A 24049-nucleotide genomic window follows, 5' to 3' on the forward strand; every position below is an offset into this window, starting at 1 on the left:
GTAGAGACATATTTCATAGTTAAGTACTTTATGTGAAGACCACCAGGAACTGAGCCAGACAGGATGGTGTGTTTTGTATTGCTGCTTATGATTCCCTGGTAGATCTGCAGCTACCAGCAGGACTCACCAACTGGTGCCAACTTTCTCTTAAGAAGCCCACAGACATGATTAGAGTTGAAGTGAAGTTGAAGGTTGCACGAACATAAATTGGGAAATTAAGGGGGGGGGAGCAATTTTGAAGGGCCTTGCCTGATGTTGATGAGGTGACAATGGTTTCAAAGTGGGAGTGGAAGCCTTATGCACCATTGTAAACCAGTGGCGCGGCCAACTCTATTTTAATAATGGCTTACTGCCAGGTGTCCGAAGTTTCTGCCTAACTTAGACATTAGGCCCTTTTCACATGGAAATCAGGGTCCTAGGCATGCATAGGACACCTACTGCCAATTTAGGCAGGAATTACTTGGAGCCTATGCAGTGCAACGACTGGTAAGTTTCACAGGGGATGGAGAGAGAAGAGGAGGCCCAGCAAAAATAAATCTTGAACTATTTTGTGGTTTCAGTTAGGACTTGAGACAAGTTACTTTGCAAATTGTTTGAAGTACTCTATTTTAGAGGGGTAGAAAAAAAGTGTCATTAAGCAGAGCCCTTGGTATTTTAAACGGATGTAAAGCAACGTGAACAGTGGAAAGGTTAACACTCACTGTGGTGGGAGATTTGGAATTTCACACTCAGCAAGCCTGACCTAAGGTCTAGTTTCCTATAGCTTTGATTATAAGCACCAATCTGTTATTTACAACATCTGTAGGATCACCACAATCTGCCCATCTCATAGGAAGCAAGAGAGAGAAATTCTCTCATTCTTATATCAATCTGCCACTAGACTAATCATCTAATGTCAAATTTATTAAGCCAATTACATGGCAGGTTCTGCGTTACTGCAAGGTGTATTTTACATTGCAAACATGCAAGGGCTGTCATACAATTGAGATTTGAAATTGGCAATTCTCACTGCAATTAGAAATTTGGCATAGAATACACTGGAATATGTTTTATGAATTAAGGTTTAGTACCATCCTTGGCTTAGTGGGAGTAGTCTCATTTCCAAATTGAAAGATCATAGGTTCAAACCTCAATGCAGGATTAGAGCACACAATGTAGGGAGACACTGCCGTACACTATTGAGGGAGTGCTGCATTGTCAGAGACAAGACTCTAAACTGCCTGCTCAGGTGGCTGGAAAAGATCAGGTGACATTATTTAAAAAGGAGAAAGGATTCTCTCAATATCTTGGCCAACATTTATCCCTCAACCAGCATCACTAAAAACAGATTAGCTGGCCTTTCATTTGATTTCCTGTTTGTGGAATTTTGCAATGGATAAAATAGTTTGCTGCAGTTGCCCAGGTAGCCACAGTGACTGAGCTCCAAAAAGCTTTGTTGATGTATTACAGAATGCCTTGGAAATGTGAGCAGGTGCTATATTATAACAAGCTTTTTTTTTAAATTTATTAACTCGAAAATGCAGCTGCTGTAAGTCACCAATTCAAACTTGGGCCTGGAAATTCCAGATGATAAATTTTATGACAGAAAAGCCTTGAAATTCCGCGAGTGGTGTCCCGGTTCCCCCCACTAAGTTCTCTCCCTCTCGCTCACTCTCTTTTTCTCTTTCTCTCTCATCCCTCTTTCTTTTCTCTCTCCTTTTTCTCCTCTTTTTCTTTTTTTTTGCCTCTGAACATCCAAACAGTAGCTGAGGTATCTTTCTAGTATAAAAACAGAAAATGTTGGAAAAACTCAGCAGGTCTGACAGCATCTGCGGAGAGAGAAACAGAGTTAACTTTTTGAGTCCGTATGACTGAATTATGGGACATGATGATTTCAGCGAGAGATGAGTTGACATGATTTCTCTGGGGTCTCAGCCAGTCTCCAGTTAAAGTTACAATAGGAAATCGGGAGGGCCAACACAGAATTTCCGAACCTATAGGTCTTAAAGTTTGCTCTCTGATGCCATTCTGAGATGACATTGAGAATTAAGATTCACAGGTGATGCTTTAAAATGATCTTCTACACACTTAAAACAGTTATGCAATATTTCTAACACAGAGGCAAGGGCTGGAATCATCATGTTCCACAATTCAGTCATACTGGAAAGGCACCTCAGCTACTGTTTGAATATTAAAGGACAAACACAGAGAAAAAGAAAAAGAGAGCAAGAGAAAAACAATACATTCGTATAGCATCTTTCACAACTTTAGGATGTTCCAAATTGCTTTAGAGACAGTTAAGTATTTTTGAAGTGTAATGACTGTAGCAAGGTCCCACAAACACCTGTATGATAATGACGAAAAATCTGTTTTCTCACTGATGCTTGCTGAGGAATAAATATTGGCCAGAACATTGGAATCACTCCCCTGCTTTTCTCTAAAATAGTGCCATGAGATATTTTACAACAACCTGAGGGACCAAGGGACATTCATTTAGCGCCTCATCTAAAAGGCACCACCCCAACAATGAAGCACCCCCTTAGTGCTGCACTGAAGTCTCAGTGTATATTATGTGCTGAAGTCTCTGGACTGAGATTTAAAGCGATAACCTTCTGATTCAGAGGTAAAACAGCCACCAACTGAGCCAAAGATAGCAATGTCAAGCTTCCAATAAATCATATTACCTAACCATCTGCGTGACAAAACCTCTTTGAACTGGATGCCACAAGCTAATGGCTGAGGTGGCTGATCATTCGTATAGCACGTACTAACAACTCACATCTATGTAACCAGTAATGTCGTGAAATGTCTCAAAAAAAAACAAACAGTAATGTGTCCTGAATAAAATCAGACACTGACCAGCAATGAGAGGAGGTGGGTGAAGAGGCAGGTACTGAGCAGATGACCAGAGGTAGGCTGAGATGAGGTAAGACTCAAAGATTTAGTATGAGTGCATTTTGTGATCCTTGGAGCCATTGCAACAAATGAGATAGAATCAGGAACAGAGGGATGCCCAAACTAAAAAGAGCAGCCTTTGCAAGCTGGATAGAAGAGCTTGCAAAGGTGAGATGAGGGGGAGGTCATGGCATAGTTTATGGATAAGGTTTGTAAAATCAGTGCATTGATGGATGAGAGCTGGGGAGCTTGTGGACGATGGGGTAACAGGCCTAGAAATTTGAACATGTCCATTTTTAAGTGTGCAGAGGGACGCAGTGAACAATTGCTGCTTCCGAATGGTGAAGCCCAAGGCACCCTTGATGTTAGGCCTTCAAAGTGGCAATGGCTGTCTCAAGGCAAACCACTGTTGCATTGAGAACATCAGCTAGATGTTGGGGCCCTTATTTGCATAATCAATGGGACTAACAACTCTTTTAGGCAGAACTACTTTTTGCAAATGTGAGGTGAGAAAAGACTTTTTCACACAGCGAGTAGTTAGGGTTTGGAATGGACTGCCTGGAAGTGTGGTGGAGGCAGGTTCAATAGAGGCATTCAAGAGGGCATTGGGTGATTATTTAAATAGAAACAATGTGCAGGGTTATGGGGAAATGGCAAAAGATTGACACTAAGTTAAAATGCTCAGAGAGCCAGTGCAGACATGATGGGCTGAATGGCCTCCTTCTACACCGTAATAATTCTGTGATTCTGCTTTTTCCAATATGACAGGCAGTTCCCTTTCAGCCAGAAATGTGTGCATGCCCCCTGACATGTTAAGAGCTTAGTAGGTCCTTTAGTGCCCAAAAAATACATGCTGTGCTAGGAATTTCTAGCCATGTGTCATTGTACCACTTACGTATCTGGTTAAAGTACAAACGCTAACTTTCAAAGAGATTTCAGCCACTCCTATTCACTCATATCCTAAAAGTGTTGGACTATTTCCCACTAAAAATACATGCGAGTGTGCTGTCCTCACTTGGGAAAAATTGCTTAGGTTGTTTAGAGTTACACAGAGCATACAACACAGAGGGCAGGCACAGCGGGCGGGAGGGCCTGGGAACAGCCATGAGACGGACCACTGCCCGCGATCGGGCTCCAACTGTGATTTCACAGTGGCTGGCCAATTAACGGCCAGCCAGAGTGAAACACATGCTAAGAGTCTCAACAATGCCAGGGTGGATGGGGGTGCCGGGAGCGCGAGTGCTGAAGTCTGCACATGTGTCGGGGAGGGCGCACTGAAAACTCCCTGAAGGCACAGAGCTGCCTCAGGGAGCTGAAGAACTTTAAAATGTAAAATAAACATTTTATAAATGATATTAACATGTTCCCATATGTGACTCAGTCACACGAAGAGGGGCATGTAAAAAAAAATGTTTAAACATTTTTTTTTTCAGTAACTGTTTGAAACCTCATCCTGCCCGTGGATGAGGTTTCGTAGAAAGTGCAAAGGCCGCCTGGCCTAGTCGCCCGCCCGCCAACCGAACGGTTGAACAGGCAGCAAAAATACAAATTAATTACTTCTTTAAGGGGCTTAATCACTCACTATTTCACTCGGGTGCGCACCTGTCTGCAGAGCAAAGAGTTCGGCCCAGAAACAGGCTATTGAGCCCAACTGGTGTTTATGCCACACATAAGCCTCATCCTGCCCCTCAACACAATATCATAAGCCGTTGTGAAGTTGGAAATAACAAAGGAATAGATGTTTCTTTCCACCCCTCCCAACCTTGTATGATGCGTTGTGCATTTGCAAATGAAAAAAGAACAGATTTTCAAAATATAGGTTTCTGAGTTGAGCAGCTGATTGAGAGTGTGAGATTTGTTTGTTGTGGGTTTGTCAGGCTTTGAACATTTAACCGACACAGCTGGTCTTTATGATGTGTGACCACACATCTGTAAGAGGTAAAGTGAACATGAGGGGAATATTGAAGTGTTTAATTTGTTTCATATTTAACCTTGAAGTTTAATATTGAAGTCTCTGGTTTGGCATAGATTAGTTGAACTTCAAACCTACGTCACTCCTTGAGTTGTAAGTTGACTTGAGGGAGATGGCGTGTTACACAAAGCTTGCATTTTGCTACTTCAGGAATTTTATCAGCTGTTTGGCCATGTAAAAGAATCTTTTTTCCACCCCTACAGATACGTTCAGTGGGTAACCTTGTGGATGGCCCTCAAGCAGACCAGATGGAACAGGAAAGAGCCAGTCATGTCGAGGACAAGAGACTGAGTCCAGTATTACCGATACATTATCACTCTCCAGAGCACCACACTGAGAACCTACCAGTGAAAGGTGAGAATGGAAAAGAGTTAAACCAACTGCCAGAAGTACAGCAACACCAGGTCAATGGAGATTGCAAAGGGGATGGTGTGAAAAGCAGCTACGTACAGAGCCATGCTCAGGAAAGTGAGGAAAACTGTGACAGCCCCAAGCCTCAGCAAGAAAAGCTAGGATTTCCCCAGTGTATTCAGAATGGTGGCGTAAAGCATGTCCTCAGTGAGTCTTCATCATGTGGGCTTCAACAATCGAAGAAAATCAAGCTGGATGAAGAGCCAAATGGTCAAGATCCAGACATAGAGAATCAGGAGGCCAAACTGAAAGGGTGTATCCGAGGTCAGAGTGAACTATGGGAGTTTGAAGAGCAGAATTTGCCTGGGAACACAATCAAGCCTCCAAGTTCTGACAGTGAAGATCCTGGATATCTCCAGCCACAACCAAACGAACACAACAAACTGGAAAAGAACATTGCCAGTTACAAAAATGGAGACATCCTCTCACTCCTCGAAAGCAAACAGGTGCCAGTCCCAAATGGTGCTACAAGTTCCACATCTTCCATAGACATCCAACAAGGTGGTCTCGGAGACAGAGCACTCTCTCGGTGCTATCCAGAGTACTTGTTTACTGCAGCACGCAATGTTACATCTCATGAATACACAAGAACAACTCAGACCATCACTGAACTGTCATGGAGGACAACTCACACATCACATACCTCGTACACATTGAAAACAGAAGGGCAGCTGAAGCAGCAGATAGAACAGCTGCCAGCAACCAAGAGCCAAGAGCCACAGAGCTCCGCAGGGCAGGTGCCCAGCCAGAGTTATCCTGTGGTATCTACCAAGTGTTTACACCCGCAGACCAGCAGCCCGAGCACTGTGTGCTTCACAAAGATGTCAGAAGCCCCTGACACACTTTCCAGGGGGAGTACAATGTTTATTGGTGCTACAGGCAGGTCAGACAGTTTGTTGCAGGCTGCGGAGGGACATCGTTTACATCCCGACAGACAGACCAGCAACGTTACTGATAACCGCCATGTGACCGGCAACCTGTGCCAACCAGAGGTGCTGAACAACAGGCCATTGTCGGAGCAGGCAGACGCCAGTGCCTCAGGGCAGCTGCAACCTGCACGGCCAAAGCTGCCCAGCAAAGAGCCGGAGCAACCCAGCCTGACTGAGAATGGTGCCATTTCTTCTCAGCAGCTAACACAGCAGCACTGCGCCAGTGCGCAGGTCAGAGAGGCAGCTGAGCAGCTGCTGCCTGACGCTTGGCTGCAGCTCCAGTATGAATACCAACTGCTCCACCAACAGAGGCAGCTTCACCAGCAGCAGTTAGATCAGTGTAGTCAGCAAAATCCCCTTTTGTGGCCCAACTCGGAGAGCTGTGGGCAGCAGACCCACTCACAGCTACAGCAACTGGAATCTCCTCCAGAGGTCAGGGACCCACCTTCACAGGAGGGTCAAAGTTCGCCTTTGAGCAGGCAGCACCTGCACCAGCTCCAAATTTCCCCAGATCAGGGGTCGGCTCACCCACACTCACTGAGTAGGCAGGAGCATCTGTGCAGCAATGGGCAAGCTACCAATGAGCAGCGGGCAGAACCAAACGTCCAACTTCAAAGGCCAAGAATGGGACAGCATCCAGCTGAGCCAGCAGGGTCAGAGATACATCAGTATCGGCCACAGTCTGCCCCACAGCGACTCTTGCAAGGCCAACAGGACAAGTCAGAGACCCTACTGGGAAAAAGGTCACTGCCACTAAAGGTGGCTCTGAGCCGGCCCCATTCAGTCCCTCAGCAGCAGGACATGGTCACTGTGAAGTCCCGCCTCCAATCCTGGCATTTACCACAAAACTCACTGGCACAGGAACGGCAGGCATCAGTACCAGAGAGGGGGCCCATTCCCCACCTGTGGCTGCACCGTCAACAAGCACAGATGTCAAACATCCAACAACTACAGCAGCTTCCTCCAGATCCCAGTCAGAATGTGGTGCCAACCATTAAAAGTGATCACCATCAATATCAAAGTGGCGCTGAGCAACAATGTGGTTCTAGCTTAAAGCCAGTGGAGCTCATCAAAACGGAAAACCCAGTGGGAATGCTGAACGAGCAACAACCTCATCCAATGCAGAAACAAAAGAGCCCACATTACAATATTTACAGTAATATTCCCCTTCACAGAAAACTCATCGAGTCTCAATTAAACAAGCTCATCCCAACTCATTGTAGTAACAGGCAACTCACCCAGGAGGGGGCAGGACCACTCAACAGGGAAGAAAGCAGCGCAAACCAAGATCTTCAGCTTCCAAACAAAGCCAACGGTCTGCAGGAAATTCAGTATATTCAGCAGGGTTCAGGGCAAGCTCAGCAATTAAAGCAACAGGTGCATCATATGTCTGTTATCCAACAGACCCAGCAGCCACTGACACATCAGCAACATTCACAGCGACAAGCTGAACTGATCCAGCCAGTTTCTGCCCATAGGATGGAGCCAGACAACTCAGTCCCTCACCCACCTCCAACACCGGGGCAATTGCTCCGTGGCTCACGAAGCCCCCAGTGCCCATCCAGCATTCTGAAGGAAGATGAGTTTCAGACAAACGCAGCACTTAAAGCTCATTTATTGCAACAGGGGGAATTTCAAAAGGGAATGTACCAACAAAGAATGCAGGTTCTCAAAGGACCTCAAAAAGTAATCAAGGTTGAGAAAGAATCTCCAACAGCCCCTTCCACAACTGTAACCAGTGCCCAGCTGAAAGATGACCCAGAGAAAATGAACCTTATTAAACAGCAGAGCCAGCAATTCAGCTGTGACCACCAGAAGCAAGAAAGGAGCATCATTGAAGAACTAGAGCAGCGCTTCAAGGAGTACCAGCTCTCCTCGCCCTTTGAGCGACAACCAGGTGTCATCAGATCACCCAAGCAAGTGAAGGTGGAAACCTCAGGATCTATCACTGTTTTGACTGCCACTGCAGACTTCGAGTCCGATATAGGCGGTGACTGTACCTCAGCACTACAAACCAGTTCGTCTACTGAAGCCACACCAACTAAAAGGCGGCCAGGATCCACATTGAGTAATTTTTTAGAGTCGCCCTTAAAATATTTGGACACCCCTGTAAAGAACCTACTGGACACCCCAAAAAAGACCCAGTATGATGTGCCAGCATGCAGCTGTGTTGGTAAGTACTGACATTTTACTTCTTCATATAGTTTTCAAGTAGCAGAGTACCTCAGAAACATGGCATACCACACAGAGCCGTGTAATACACAGAACTGTGTACCACACCAGCCACAGCCATCACAGAGTCACGACCCCACACACGGCCACGTCCTCCATAGAAGAATTCAACAACATTTTTAGAAGAGTGGTTAGGCCCCACAAGAAAAGCATAGCACTGGCCCATTGCAATCTTTTCTTCCTCCTTTGGGTGGCTAAAATTAAATTTTCCCCTTACAGTTTACAGAATCCCTGATGTTAGCAGAAAAACTATACTGGCTTTCGTGACACCACACCTGGAGTAGTGTGTGTATAGGTTTGGTCTCCTCTCCTAAGGAAGGATATATCTGCCTTAAATGGAGTGTAGTCAACAACTGGATTGACTCCTAGGATGAGGGGATTGAATAGACTAGGCCAATAGTCCCTAGAATTTAGAAGAATAAAACATGGTCCCATTGAAACATGCAAAATTCTCAAGGGCTTAACAGGGTAAATGCTAAGAGGATGATTCCCCTGGTTGGCGTGTCTAGAACTGGAACAGAAGTCTAGCCATTTAGGACTGAGATGCAGAGAAATTTGTTCACTTGAATGTTGTGGATCTTTGGAATTCTCTACTGCAGAGAGCTGTGGATGTTCAGTCATTGAGTATATTCAGGACAGAGGTTGATAGATTTTTCCATACAAAAGGAATCAAGAGACCTAGGGCTGGCTCAGGAAGATGAAGTTGTGGTACAGGATCACCCATGATCTTATTGAATATTGGAACAGGTCCTCTCCAGCTCCTATTTATTATATTCTTGCTGGCTGGCCGACTTGAGAAGTGGAAAATATAGTTCTAAGACTTGATTCCTTTCTCTGATTTCTGGTGTCAGGTATTAACTTCATCAACTTTCTAAATGAGCACTGCCAAGAACAGCAGTGGAATGAGACTGCTGTTGATAGCAAAGAAAAAAGATGCAAGATCTTGCCAACAGGAGGAGGGCAAACTTCTATTAGTACAGGCTGGAGGAAGTTACTTTCTTATCAAGAATGGCGTTAGAGCAAAGAAGCAAGAGGTTATAAAATAATAAGGCATAGAAGGCCATTGGGCCCATTGTGGGTGCTCTTTGAAAAATAAATCCTATTGGTCACACTACCTTACACTTTTCCCATAGCCTTGCTAATATTTCCTTTTTGAATAATACACACAATTCCTTTTTGAGAGTTACTATTGAATCTGCTTCCATCAAAGCTTACCGTGGGTGAGGATCAGGTGTGATGGATTGTAATACTGAGGTGAGGACTGAGAGTGATGGATTGTAATACTGAGGTGAGGACTGGGAGTGATGGATTGTAATACTGAGGTGAGGACCGGGAGTGATGGATTGTAATATTGAGTGGAGGTGAGGATCAGGTGTGATGGATTGTAATACTGAGTGGAGGTGAGGATCAGGTGTGATGGATTGTAATTTTGGGTGGAGGTGAGGACTGGGAGTGATGGATTGTAATACTGAGTGGAGGTGAGGATCAGGAGTGATGGATTGTAATACTGAGTGGAGGTGAGGATCAGGTGTGATGGATTGTAATACTGAGTGGAGGTGAGGATCAGGAATGATGGATTGTAATACTGAGTGGAGGTGAGGATCAGGAGTGATGGATTGTAATACTGAGTGGAGGTGAGGATCAGGAGTGATGGATTGTAATTTTGGGTGGAGGTGAGGACTGGGAGTGATGGATTGTAATACTGAGGTGAGGACTGGGAATGATGCTGGTTATAAGACCTTTTGTGAATGATGGGAAATCAAAAACTTAATGATGCCCCGCCCCTGATTCCACAACTCCAAACAGGACCTAAACTTGAGAGTTAAGGAAGGTTACACAAGTGAGAGTAAAAAGAACTATGCAGAACAGGCTGTTAAAATCCAAACCTTAATTGCTGACCAAAAGTTACAAAGAATACCTGGGAAAGGATGCCAGGATTGAATAACTAATTTCCTCCCAATTGACCTGATCCACTGTTGGGAGATGATTTTATGACCACACTCCCACAAGCCTAAGCAACGACTGTATGCTAATATTACATAGCTGGAACGCCATAGGGAGCGCTGGGCCTTCTGGAGCTCCCTCTGGTGGCCATATGATGCTACTGCGATGTTACATTACATAGTACTCAATAATTCCCAGAGAAATTAATCACCAGTGTCAGACCTCGGAGCAAAGGCTGAGAGAAGGCTAGCCTGCAATGGTGAAGTACGGGGAGTAGGTACCAATGATGACCACAGGGAGCTAAAGGGCAAACAAACTACTGGAGGAAGTTGCTGTGGATGGTCCAAGAATGAGGAAAGAAAGTTTGAAGATGGTGGAACACAGTTCAACAGTGATTCCTGGAACACATTGAGGAATGGGAGCACTGGACTTGCTGAACAAATGAAATCAGAGCAAAGTAGCCCATTTGGCTGCTTGAGCCGTCATCCACTCAATAAGATTATGGCTGATCTGACTGTGGCTGCATCTCCACTTTCCTACCTGCTCCCCATAACTCACCGATCTCAGCCTTGAATATATTCAATGACCCAGCCTCCACTGCTAGCTGGGGTAGAGAATTCCAAATGTTAACGGCCCTCTGAGAGAAGAAATTCCACCTCATTTATGTCTTAAATGCAAGTCCCCTTATTTTGAAATTATGTCCCCTAGTTCTAGATTCCCCCACGAGGGTTAAACCCTCATATACCCTATTATATACCCTATCAAACCGTCTCAGGATCTAATACTCCAATAAGTATGGGCCCAACCTGCTCAACCTTTCCTCATAATACAACCCCTATATCCCAGGAATTGACCTAATGAACCTTCTCTGAACTGCCTCCAGTGTAGGTCTATACCTCCTTAAAGTGACCAAAACTGTATACAGTACACCAGATGCGATCTCACCAATGTTGTAGCAAAAACTTCCCTTTTACGCTCCACCTCCTTTTATATTCCACCCCGCCTTTTATACCCCACCTCCCTTTAATATTGCAAGTCCTGAAAAATAAAAGCTAACATTCCATTTGCCTTCCTAATTACTTGCTTTACCTTCATGCTAGCTTTATGTAAGTCTTGTGTGAGGAAACCCAGGTCCCCCTATATCACAGCATTCTACAGTCTCTCTCCATTTAAATAATATTATGTGTTTCTATTGCTCCTCCCAAAGTGGGCAGTCTCATATTTCCCTTGTTATACTCCATCTGCTGAATTTTTCGCTTAATCTATCTATATCACTTTGCAAACTCTTTGTGTACCCAGTACAACTTGCTTTCCCACTAATTCTTTGTATCATCAGCAGATTTGGCTATAATACACCCAATTTCTTCATCTAAGTCATTAATATAGATTGTAAATATTTGAGGCCCCAGTTCTGATGCCTGTGTAGCCCACTAGTTACAATTTGCCAACCTGAAAATGACCCGTTTATACTGATCTTCTATTTTCTGTTAGTTAACCAATCTTCTATCCACATTAATACATTCGCAACACCATAGGCTCTTAACTTGTGTAAGTAACTTTTTATGTAGCACCTTTTTTTTATTCATTCAAGGGACGTGGGCTTCGCTGGCTGGGCCAGCATTTATTGCCCATCCCTAATTGCCCTTGAGAAGGTGGTGGTGAGCTGCCTTCTTGAACCGCTGCAGTCCATGTGATGTAGGTGCACCCACAGTGCTGTTATGATGGGAGTACCAGGATTTTGACCCAGTGATGGTGAAAGAACGGTGATATGTTTCCAAGTCAGGATGGTGAGTGGCTTGGAGGAGAACTTCCAGGTGATGCTGTTCCCATCTGCTTGTTGCCTTTGTCCTTCCTGATGGTAGTGGTCGTAGGATTAGAAGGTGCTGTCTAAGGAGCCTTGGTGAATTCCTGCAGTGCATCTTGTAAATGGTACACACTACTGCTACTGTGTGCCGGTGGTGGAGGGGGTGAATGTTTGTGGATGTGGTGCCAATCAAACGGGCTGCTTTTCCTGGACGGTGTAAAGCTTCTTGAGTGTTGTGGGAGCTGCACTCATCCAGGCAAGTGGGGAGTATTCCATCACACTCCTGACTGTGCCTTGTAGATGGTGGACAGGCTTTGGTGAGTCAGGAGGTGAGTTACTCATCGCAGGATTCCTGGCCTCTGACTTGCTCTTATAGCCACAGTATTTATATGGTTAGTCCAGTTCAGTTTCTGGTCAATGGTAGCCCCCAGGATGTTGATAGTGGGTGATTCAGTGATGGTAATGCCATTGAATGTCAAGGAGTGACGGTTACATTCTCTCTTGTTGGAGATGGTCATTGCCTGGCACTTGTGAGTCGTGAATGTTACTTGTCACTTGTCAGCCCAAGCCTGAATATTGTCCAGGTCTTGCTGCATTTGGACATGGACTGCTTCTGTATCTGAGGAGTCACGAATGATGCTGCACATCGTGCAATCCTCATCAAACATCCACACTTCCAACCTTATGATGGAAGGAGGGTCATTGATGAAGCAATTGAAGATGGTTGGGCCGAGGACACTACCACGTGGAACTCCTGCAGTGATGCCCTGGAGCTGAGATAACTGACCTCCAACAATCACAACCATCTTCCTTTGTGCTAGGTATGACTCCAACCAGCGGAGTGTTTTCCCCAATTCCCATTGAAGGTATTACTCCAACCAGCGGAGTGTTTTCACCCTGATTCCCATTGACTCCAGTTTTGCTAGGGCTCCTTGGTGCCACACTCGGTCAAATGCGGCCTTGATGTCAAGGACAGTCACTCTCAGCTCACCTCAGGAGTTCAGCTCTTTTGTCCATGTTTGAACCAAGGCTTTAATGAGGTCAGGAGCTGAGTGGACCTGGCGAAACCTTATCGAATGCCATTTAGAAATCGAAATACATATCTACTACATTCTCTTTATCCACCCAGCTCAAGGAACTCCAGTAAATCTGTCCACTACCATTTCCCTTTTATAAAGCCCAGTTGACTTTGCATTGATTTTATTAGTAATAGATTCCAGCATTTTCCCATTGACAGATTTTAGGCCAACTGGCATAGTGTTTCCTGCTTTCTGTCTTCCTCTCTTCTTGAATAGGGATTTTAAATTTGTGGTTTGCCAGTCTCCTGTGACCTTTCAGAATCTAGGGAATTTTGGAAGATTGCAATGTATCCACTATCTCTACAGCCTTTTCTTTTAAGTCCCTAGGGGACCTGTCAGCCTGAGTCCAATTAGTTTGCCTAGTCATTTTTCTCTCGTGATGATGATCATTTTAAGATCCTCCCTCACTTTTGCCCTTGATTTCCTATTAATATTGCAATACTTTTAGTGTATTCTACCAAGAAAACAGAAACAAGATATTTGTTTTAAAGTCTCTGCCATTTCCTTGTTCCCTATTATTAATTCTCCAGACTAATGCTTACAGGATCAATGTTCACTTTAGCTACTCTCTTCCTTTTCATATAACTGTAGAAGCTCTTACTGTCTGTATTTATATTTCTTGTTGGTTTACTCACAAAATCTTTTTCCTCACTCTTAGTCATTCTTTGCTGGTTTCTAAATTTTTCTTCATCTTCTAGTTTATCACTAATCTTCACAGCATTGTGTGCATTTTCTTTCAATTTGAAACAATCTTTAACTTCCTTAGTTAACCACAGATGGTTCATCCTTCTCATACCATACCTAAAATGACCTGGTCTCCTTTTAGTTCCACAATGTTGTTCTAAGAAACTGTCCCAAGTACCCTTTATGCACTTCTCCTCACAGCTACCTTTGTGAATTTGATTTGTCCAACCTACATAAACAGTAATATTGTCCATAGTTATTGTAGTACCTTTCTTACAAGCCCCCATTGTTTCTTGATTTATACTCTGTCCTACAGAATAGCTACTGTCAGGGGGCCTACAGACTACTCCCACCAATGACATCTTTCCCTTGCTACTACTCATCTCTACACAAACTGATTCTACATCTTTATCATCTGAGCCAAGATCACTCACTACTGTACAGATCTCATCTTTTACTAAGCTACCCCATCTCTTCATCCTTTCTGCCCATCCTTCTAAAATGTCAAGTACCCCTGAATATTCAGTTCCCAGCCTTGGTCACCTTGCAACCATGTCTCTGGAATGGCTATCAGATCATACCCATTTACTTCTATTTGTGCCATCAATTCATCTATCTTGATATGAATGTTGCATACATTCAGATAAAGAGCCTTTAATTTTGTCTTTTTACCATTTTTCCTCCATTCACCCTATTTACTGGTACATTCATGTTTGTAAACACTGTTCCTTCCTATCACACTTTGGCCATCATAACCATATCGCTACCTTACACTATTAACTTGTCCTCTCTCTTTGACTCTCAGTTGTACCCTCTCCCCAACTATTTAGTTTAAAGCCCTGTCTATAAGCCTTGTTATATGATTTGCCAGGACACTGGCTTCAGCATGGTTCAAGTGAAGGCCATCCCAATATTACAGATCCCTCTTTCACCAATATTGATGCCAATGCCCCATTGATTGAAACCCAATCCTCCCACACCAATCTTTGAGCCATGCATTCAACTCTCAAATCTTATTGACCCTACATCAGTTTGCTCATGGCAAATAATCCAGAGATTATTACCTTTGTGATTCCACTTTACTCCCTCAGCAGAACCTCTTTGTTGGTGCTACCTATGTTGTTGGTTCCTGCATAGACAACTCCACGTAGGAACTCCCATCTCACTAAATGTTCCTTTCCAGTCCTGAGATGTCCTTAACCCTGGCATTGGACAGACGACATAACCTTCAGGACTCACACTCTTGGCTACGTACTTTTTCATTCCCCAACTTGAATGACCTCCAATACAACAGTGCAATGATCACTTTGCTCAACCTCTCCGCAGTCCTTGCTCTCATCCACTCAGGCTGCAAGAACCTCATACCTGTTGGACAAGTGCACGGGCTGAGGCTCCTCCAGTGCTACCTTCTGGATCTCCATACCTACCTCACTCATAGTCATATACTTCTACGGACCAATTCTGAAGAATTCAACCTGAAGGATGTGACTATCCACTGGAACCAAGTGTCCATGTAATCTTTTCCAGCCCTGATGCACTGCAGTGTCCAAAGCTCAGACTCCAGCTCATCAACTCTGAGTTTAAGTTCCTCAAGCTGCTGAAATCTACTGCAGATGTGGTTTTGGTGGATCACACTGGTGTTCACATGCTCAAGCTGCAACACATCACCTGCCCTGCCACCTCTGTTATATCTTATTTAACCAATTTGGTTTTCAACTTTTGAAATATCATTCAATTCTCTATTTATAGTTTTTATTCTAGGGAATAACCTTGTTTATTTTATTAAATGTAGTAACATGCTTTAGTCTTTACTGTAACTTAATGCACAATCCTAATTTAACCCTATATGTTTGTATTTACTTTTTATATATCAAACAATACCTCTTACTGCCACCTCACTAAATTCCCTTGCACTCTGCTGAAATCTGCACTCAAGTGAAGCTGCTCTGTTCTAATACTCCTATTATTAATTCACTTACTGTTTACTTACTCCAACTGAAATGTTCAATTTTCTGGCTCTTATTTTAAACCAATGCCCTAGTTTAGGGAGAAAAAATAGTTTGATTAGATAATCATAGCTGGGAATGACAGACCCATTAGAGAATCAGACCTGGGAATGACAGACCCATTAGAGAATCAGACCTGGGAACGACAGACGCATTGGAGAGTCAGACCTGGGAATGACAGACCCATTAGAGAATCAGACCTGGGAACGACAGATGCATTAGAGAATCAGACCTGGGAACGACAGATGCATTAGAGAATCAGACCTGGGAACGACAGATGCATTAGAGAATCAGACCTGGGAACGACAGACCCATTAGAGAATCAGACCTGGGAACGACAGACCCATTAGAGAATCAGATCTGGGAACGACAGACCCATTAGAGAATCAGACCTGGGAATGACAGACCCATTAGAGAATCAGACCTGGGAATGACAGACCCATTAGAGAATCAGACCTGGGAATGACAGACCCATTAGAAAATCAGACCTGGGAATGACAGACCCATTAGAGAATCAGACCTGGGAATGACAGACCCATTAGAGAATCAGACCTGGGAATGACAGACCCATTAGAGAATCAGACCTGGGAATGACAGACCCATTAGAGAATCAGACCTGGGAATGACAGACCCATTAGAGAATCAGACCTGGGAATGACAGACCCATTAGAGAATCAGACCTGGGAACGATAGACCCATTAGATAATCAGACCTGGGAGTGACAGACCCATTAGAGAAGCAGACCTGGGAGTGACAGACCCATTAGAGAATCAGACCTGGGAGTGACAGACCCATTAGAGAATCAAACCTGGGAATGACAGACCCATTAGAGAATCAGACCTGGAAATGACAGACCCCTTAGAGAATCAGACCTGGGAGTGAGAGACCCATTAGAGAATCAGACCTGGGAATGAGAGACCCATTAGAGAATCAGACCTGGGAATGACAGACCCATTAGAGAATCAGACCTGGGAATGAGAGACCCATTGCAGAATCAGATCTGGGAATGACAGATCCATTAGAGAATCAGACCTGGGAGTGACAGACCCATTAGATAGTTGGGAATGACAGACCTATTAGAGAATCAGACCTGGGAGTGACAGAGCCATTAGATAGTTGGGAATGACAGACCCATTAGAGCATCATACCTGGGAACTATAATTTTTTGTGAGGAATAGATCTGAACAAGTCAACTCAGGTCCAGGAGTTAAAATGGAGGAGATACCACAGGGCATTCCCTACTTCCGTGGGCCCCAGACATTTTCAGTTAAAATCGGGGGAGAAGGAATCAAAGGGAAAGTACAGCTACAGAGCCTCAGTAAACCAGAACACGAGTCAGACATAGGGCGCTATGATCTTATAGGATTCATCCTCCAAGCCCACTCCCTTTGAATGAAGCCTCACGCTGGGAGCGCCGACAGCTAACTAGACTTTCCAACAACACCAGATGGAATATCAAATCTCAACAGAACCGCTGTGTTTTTTTCCTTCTTGTCATTCTACCTGGAGTTCCAAAAACTAAGTGAACAAAAAAAGGAAGAGGTTTGCATTTAGATAGTGCCTCTCGCAGTCAAAGCACTGTATAGCCAATGAAGTACATGTGAAGTATAGCCACTGTTGAAATGTAGGAAATGCAGCAAATAAACAGCAATGACATAATAACTCAATATTCTGTTTTAGTGATGTTCGTTGAGGGATAAATATTGACCAGCATACCAGGACTACTGCTGTGCTCTTTTTCAAATACTGCAATGGGATTTTTTCTTCTCACTTGAGGGAGGACTGGAGCTTTGGTTTAATGTCTCAACTGAATAATGGCACCTCGAACAGTACATCATCCCCTCAGTACTGCACTAGAGTGTCAGCCTGGAATATTACTTACTGAACTCAAGGCAGAATATTAGCCTTAAAAAGAGAGATTAGAGAAATTGCAATTGTTCTCCTCAGAAGAGAAAACTTTAAGGGTAGATTTAACAAAAGGTGTTCAAAATTATGAAAGGTTTTGACAGAGTAGACAGAATAAAACTGTTTTCACAGGCAGGAGGATTAGTAAACTGAGGAGATAGATTTAAGAGAATTGGCAAAAGAAGGAGTGAAGGGAATGAGGAGAGTTTTTATTTTATGTAGTGAGTCATTATGACCTGGAATGCACTGCCTGACATGGCAGTAAAAGCTGATTCAATAACAAGAAGGAACTGGAGAAACACTTGAAAATGAAAAGCTTGCAGGTGGAGTGAGATTGATTGGATAGCACTTTCAAAGATCCAACAATGGCATGATCGGCCGAATGGCCTCCTTTTATGCTGTATGATTTTATGTCTAAATTTTCCCCTTTGACTTCCATCTGAACTTTTATCCAACGTTTCATCTAAAGGGCTGGGATGGTTGGATGAGAGACAGTATGACACGGGGCACAAGGAAAAAAACGAGAACACGGTGGCATGGCTTGGCATGGTCATTGCTGAGGATATTCCAATGGGAAATATAGATGAGTGTCGAAGCACACACAACTTACAGCCTTGATCAATTTATTTCACACTCTCCCATGCCGTGACTAATGTTGCGGTCGAACCCCTTAATTAAAGTTGGGTAGTGTTTCCAATCAGCAAATGACTGAGGCACGGGAGTAAATTGCTGGTATTTCCTATTACCAAAGTCACGTCAGAGCCTCAAATGTATGCAGGAGAGTATCGTTCAACTGACTTATTGCCGGGATTGAATTTTGGCAACAGTTTCAATGAAACAGGGTTTTGGGATTGTGGCTTTTGTCCAAACATTACAACACGAGAAAAAGTTTTAATGGCTTGTATGATCTTTAAATCCCTTTTATTTGCCGTATTTGAAAAACTGCGGAGTAAATTTGACTTGTGTGTCAATGTATATACAACATCCCTTTAAATGAGGGCAGGGCTGAGAACTCAACAAATGTATGATGGGTTAAAAAGTAGTTCTATTTAAATTGCTGCTTTAATCATATAAAAGTCATATTTCAGTTATGTATCCTGTATTTTTTAATTTACTCTAATTATATAGAAGTGGCTTATATTTCTGCACTGCCTATCACCATCTCAGGACATCCCAAAGCACTTCACAGCCAATGAATTACATTTGACATGTAGTCACTGTAGGGGAACACAGCAGACAATTTGCACATAGCAAGATCCCACAGCAGTGAGATTAGTGACTAAATAATCTGTTTGTAGGGACATGGTGAGAACTTCGCTGCACTTCTTACCATGATGCCAAGCTTTTTGTGCATACCTGAGAATAAACCTGGGGTCTCAGTTTAACACTACTGCAAAGGCAAAATACTGCAGACGCGGGGAATCAGAAACAAAAACAGAAACATGCAGCTGAATTTTATGACCCCATCGCGGAGGGGGTGGGGCTGTAAATTGTGGCGAGCTATTTGAACCTGCATTGACATTGATGGGATCGTAAAATCCCAAAGGCCTAAAATTCTGCCCGTAGGAAATAAAAGCAGAAGTAAGTGATTCGGCCCTTCAAGCCTGCTCCGCCAGTCAATATGATCATGGTTGATCCTCTATCTCAACGCCATACTCTGCTCTCTCCCCATACCCCTTGATGCCTTTAGCGTCTAGAAATATGATGGAAATATTCAGCATGTCTGGTAGCAAATGTGGAGAGAGAAACAGAGTTACCATATGGAATCTTACATTTACCCCCACCAGCCCCAGGAGTGGGTTGGCAGGTGAGCTGGCGGTGGGGGGGGGGGGTGGTGAATGTAAAACTGGGTGCATGATGGTCACGCCATTGTCATTGCCACTCTGCTGCCACTCCTTACCAGTGGTGAGGGAGGCATTGTGCAGCCCACTTGCCCTTAGGTCAGTTGAGACCCTTAAGTGGCCAATTAATGGCCGCTGAAGGGTCTCCTCCTCCTGCTGCTGGAGTTTTACCGGCGGTGCTAGGTGACAACGGTAGGTCTCGAGGCTGCCAGTGAAAATCTGGTGGGGGGCTGGGGGGGGCGAGCATGGTGCCTTCTGTTTGGGCACCCTGTGGCCAGTGCCTAACAGAGACTTTCCCATAGGTTGTTTCCCCCTCATCCTGTATTTTGTCCCCTACCCTGATGGCCATGTCTGCCCAACCCCCTTGCCAAAGCCTGCTAGTCTGGACCCGGTCAAATCCTAGACTTAGTTAAAAGTCTGGGTCCATGGTGGCTCTTCCTCGAGAACTGCCTGTTGCCCCAGTAGTGGTCACTATTCCTAGTGGCGCTGCTGGGATTACGGATCTGTCCATTTGATTGGCTAGCAGCTCTCAGAGGCGGATGTCCTCCCTGATGCGGGCTAAAATTATTGGCCTGACAGACATTAAAAAGCTGCGGAGGTGGGCTTGCCCCTGACTTTTCAGCCACTGCTTCTGAGTAAAATTCTGGCAAACATTTCAGGTCGATGACCTTTCATCAAGCCTCAATTTAACATATCATCTCCTCAATACTGGACTGAAGTGATAGCCTAGATTGTGCATTCAAGTACCTGGAATGGGGCTTGAACTCAAAAGATTCTGCCTCAGCCAACTGGGTGAACCTAGAACCTAGGCCAAGGTCTATGACACTGAAGTCCCTCTTTATTTGTCCCTCTATTGTCAGTTGGGTAGGATTACTAATTATAACTTCTTTATTGTTGATTATTGTTATTAATGATATGTCATTTATATTTTGCTGATAAATCCAACCAGTAGATACTGTCTTGTTAGAATAATGATAAGAATGGCATAATCTTACCTTTTTCACTTAAATTAATAGAACAAATCAGTGAAAAAGATGAAGGTCCTTACTACACACACCTTGGAGCAGGCCGGAATGTAGCAGAAATTCGAGAGCTAATGGAAAACAGGTATAGTCTTAAATTAAGCGAACATACAATACTAAAATTTTTGTTGTCTACTATGGTTGTGGTTGTTGGAGATCAATCGTCTTAGTCCCATTACGGCAGGAGTTCCTCAGGGTAGTGTCCTAGGCCCAACCATCTTCAGCTGCTTCATCATAGCTCCATACTTAGCTCCATCTTAAGGTCAGAAGTTGGGATGTTCGCTGGTAATTGTGCAATTTTCAGCACCATTTGCAATTCCTCAGGTACTGAAGCAGTCTGTGCCCACATGCAGCAAGACTTAGATAACGTTCATGCCTGGACTGATGAGTGGCAAGTAACACTTGTGCCACACAAGTGTCAGGCAATGACCATTTCTAAAAAGGGAATCTATCCATCTCCCCTTGATATTCAATGGCATTGCCATCAGAGAATCCCCTCAGTATCACCATACGGAGTCGGTGTGTGGGAGTGTGGGTGGTGGGGGTGTGGTCACCATTGACCGGAAACTTAACAAGACCAGCCATATAAATACTGTGGCTACTCACCTCCTGACTTCCCAAATTCTGTCCACAATCTAACAGGCCACAAGTCAGGAGTGAGATGGAATGCTCTCTAATTGCCAAACTCAGTCAAGAATCTCGACACTATCCAGGACAAAGCAGCCTACTTGACTGACATCACATCCACCATTTTAATGTTCACTCCGTCCATCATCAACACACAGTGACAGCGGTGTGTGCCATCTACAAGATGCTTTGCAGCAACTCGATAAAGTTCTTTCATCCAAAACTTTCAAGCCTGTGACCTCCGCCATCTAGAAGGACAAGGGCAGCAGACACATGGGAACACCTCCATCTGCAAGTTCCCCTCCAAGCCACTCACCATCCTGACTTGGAAATGTATCACTGTTCCTTCACTGTCGCTGGGTCAAAATCCTGAAACTCCCTCCCTAACAGCACTGTGAGTGTAACTACACCACATGGACTGCAGCGGTTCAAGAAGGCAGCTCACCACCAACTTCTCAAAGGCAATTGGGGATGGGCAATAAATGCTGGCCTTTCCAGCCAGGTTCACATCCCTTGAATGAACAAATGAAATGAAGTAATGTAGAATATGATTTTGTTAATTGACAACATTTTAATTCAGGCTCATGGAGTACATTTTCAGCTTTGAAGGTCCTTCAGTTCTGTTCTGGCTTATCTTCCTTACTCTTGGGCTGTATGAAATCTGTGGGTCTGGAGGTTTCAGGATCAGCTGGTTTTCAAGTTATTGCCTCACTAGTGAATGAGCCTGATATTGGATCACTAACAGCTATTAGTATAAACGACTGCAAATTAATGGAACAGCAAATTAATATTCTTGCAGAGTCCAAAGGTTCCATATTATGTGACCTGTGAAGACAAAGTCCTGAATACCACCATCTAAAAACTTTTGGTTAAAATTGTTGTGTGTAGCATCCATTTTCGGTACAACACAAAGCGAAACCAATTCAGCAATGAGATGGCCTGTGCTCAATCTGTGCCAGCTAAACCTGTGGGGTCCATTTGATGGTGTCCTGGGCAGCTCCCTGAAACTATGGAAGGTTCCAGTGAGAATTAAGTCAGCAATGGGCAGAGTTGATTCAGGATTTGTCAATGATCCAGAGGGAAGCCTGACAGCTCAAAGGAGTGAGGAGGGCTTCATGGAAATGGTGTCTTTAAATCACTCTTTCTAGGGTAAGAAGAGTAGGAGTTGTTTCATCCTAGTTCACCAAGCCTACCCTGCTTGGACCTTGGAACCACCACCTGCATATTGGACCTGTTCACTCAGATTAGATCCCATCCCCAAACTCCACCCACCAGCGCCACCCCCCCCCCCACCTTTTACAATAATCAGACATCCCTGGTATCAGATATCAGGGATCAGGTTTTAGACACACCCCAGAGGGGTGACCATCCCCACCCCATCAAAGTCAGACTCTCCCCGTCCGTTTGACCTCCCTCCTGGATTGACAAGCAGTTCCCCTACCCCCACCGGCCCAAGGATACTCCCTCTAACCTAGCTGCAGGTTCCCTGGCTCCTCCTGGGTTCTGATCTCTCTTAGAACATTCCCTGCACCACAAGGAGCCAAACCCATCAGTCAGGGTGGGGAAACTTCTTGATAAGAAGAACACATGCTGGGGGAGTCAAAGTTGCTCCCACTGCTCACAAGACCCAACCCAGTAAATATCTGGGTCTATGTGTCACTTTAATATAACTTCAGTTTACACATCTTCAGGAAAGAAGCCCTTGCTAAATTTTCCTTCAGCATTAAATCAAAATGCTTGTTACTGCCAGAGTTTTTCTGGTAAGTGTGATATGTGGCAGAGGTGACCAGTCACTGGTTGAATGTGCAGCATGGAACTGGGAATCAATTTGCAAATTCAGATTTCATCCCTGCAGTGTCACAAACCTTTCTGGCCAATCTTTATTTTTTTCTAGTAAAATCTGTGCTGCTGTCACATTTTGTTTTTACTTGGCTCGAAGTATTTACATTCTGGGAGAGGAGCTAACTTGGAAAGAGTTAAGGGTTTCATTAAAAGGGATTGACTAACTTTACATGTGCCAGCCATGAATGGAAAGGGCATGGGAACTGTTACTGTGAGTTGGATGAGCTAACAGAATAATAATGAAACACAAGAGTGCAGATCAGTGTGAGCTTGGCTGACGATTGGTAGTTCTTTCACGTTTTGCCTTTGAATGGAGAAGTGGAAAGCTGGATGTGTCAAAGGATTATTGTCATCACCAATTTCTGGCTAGAAGCAAAAATTTCTGATGTAAGCAAATTACCCTACTTGGCAGCAGGCAACATGGACGTCTGTGTTACTCTTTTTAATGATACTCCTTTCACATGACTGCCTTGAGTTTCAGGCAAGTACAGAAAGGGTGAGTTCAGGAGAAACTTTGTCAGACAGAGTTACTGGACTTTGCTTGGGCACAAGTTGGAACTGAGACTTGCTCAATTACAGCACTTAACAAATGTTCCAGATAATGCTCTTGAAGAGAGAAAAATAGAAAAAGAAATGGGATTAGTTAGGGTAGAGAGCACGAAATGAAACTACGGCCAGAATTTTTACCTCGTCGGGCGAGCACATGCCCGACCCAAATGAGTGTAAAGAGATGTGTGGCGACGGTGGGAGAATGACTTGACGTCTCAAATGATATTTCAGTTGGTGGGCATACGCGGGAGTCGGCAGAGCGCCCGCCGACAATTAAGAGGTCTATTAAGGCCATTAAAGTTTTAATTGAATTAAATTTTTCACTGCC

At 44.1% G+C, this 24049-nt stretch overlaps 1 protein-coding gene across 2 annotated transcripts in view; it reads left to right on the plus strand.

The window, feature by feature from the left end:
• tet2 (tet methylcytosine dioxygenase 2) overlaps window positions 1-24049 on the plus strand; it is a 168191-nt gene that overhangs the window by 95137 nt on the left and 49005 nt on the right. For both annotated transcript variants that reach the window (XM_041186250.1, XM_041186249.1), the window contains 2 exons: window positions 5050-8359; window positions 20698-20788. In XM_041186250.1, the coding sequence (XP_041042184.1) occupies window positions 5095-8359; window positions 20698-20788 (3356 nt within the window). In that variant the 5' untranslated portion in view covers window positions 5050-5094. The remainder of the gene's footprint in view (window positions 1-5049; window positions 8360-20697; window positions 20789-24049) is intronic.

The sequence above is a fragment of the Carcharodon carcharias genome, chromosome 4 (assembly GCF_017639515.1).
Source record: "Carcharodon carcharias isolate sCarCar2 chromosome 4, sCarCar2.pri, whole genome shotgun sequence".
NCBI classification, from domain to species: domain Eukaryota; kingdom Metazoa; phylum Chordata; class Chondrichthyes; order Lamniformes; family Lamnidae; genus Carcharodon; species Carcharodon carcharias.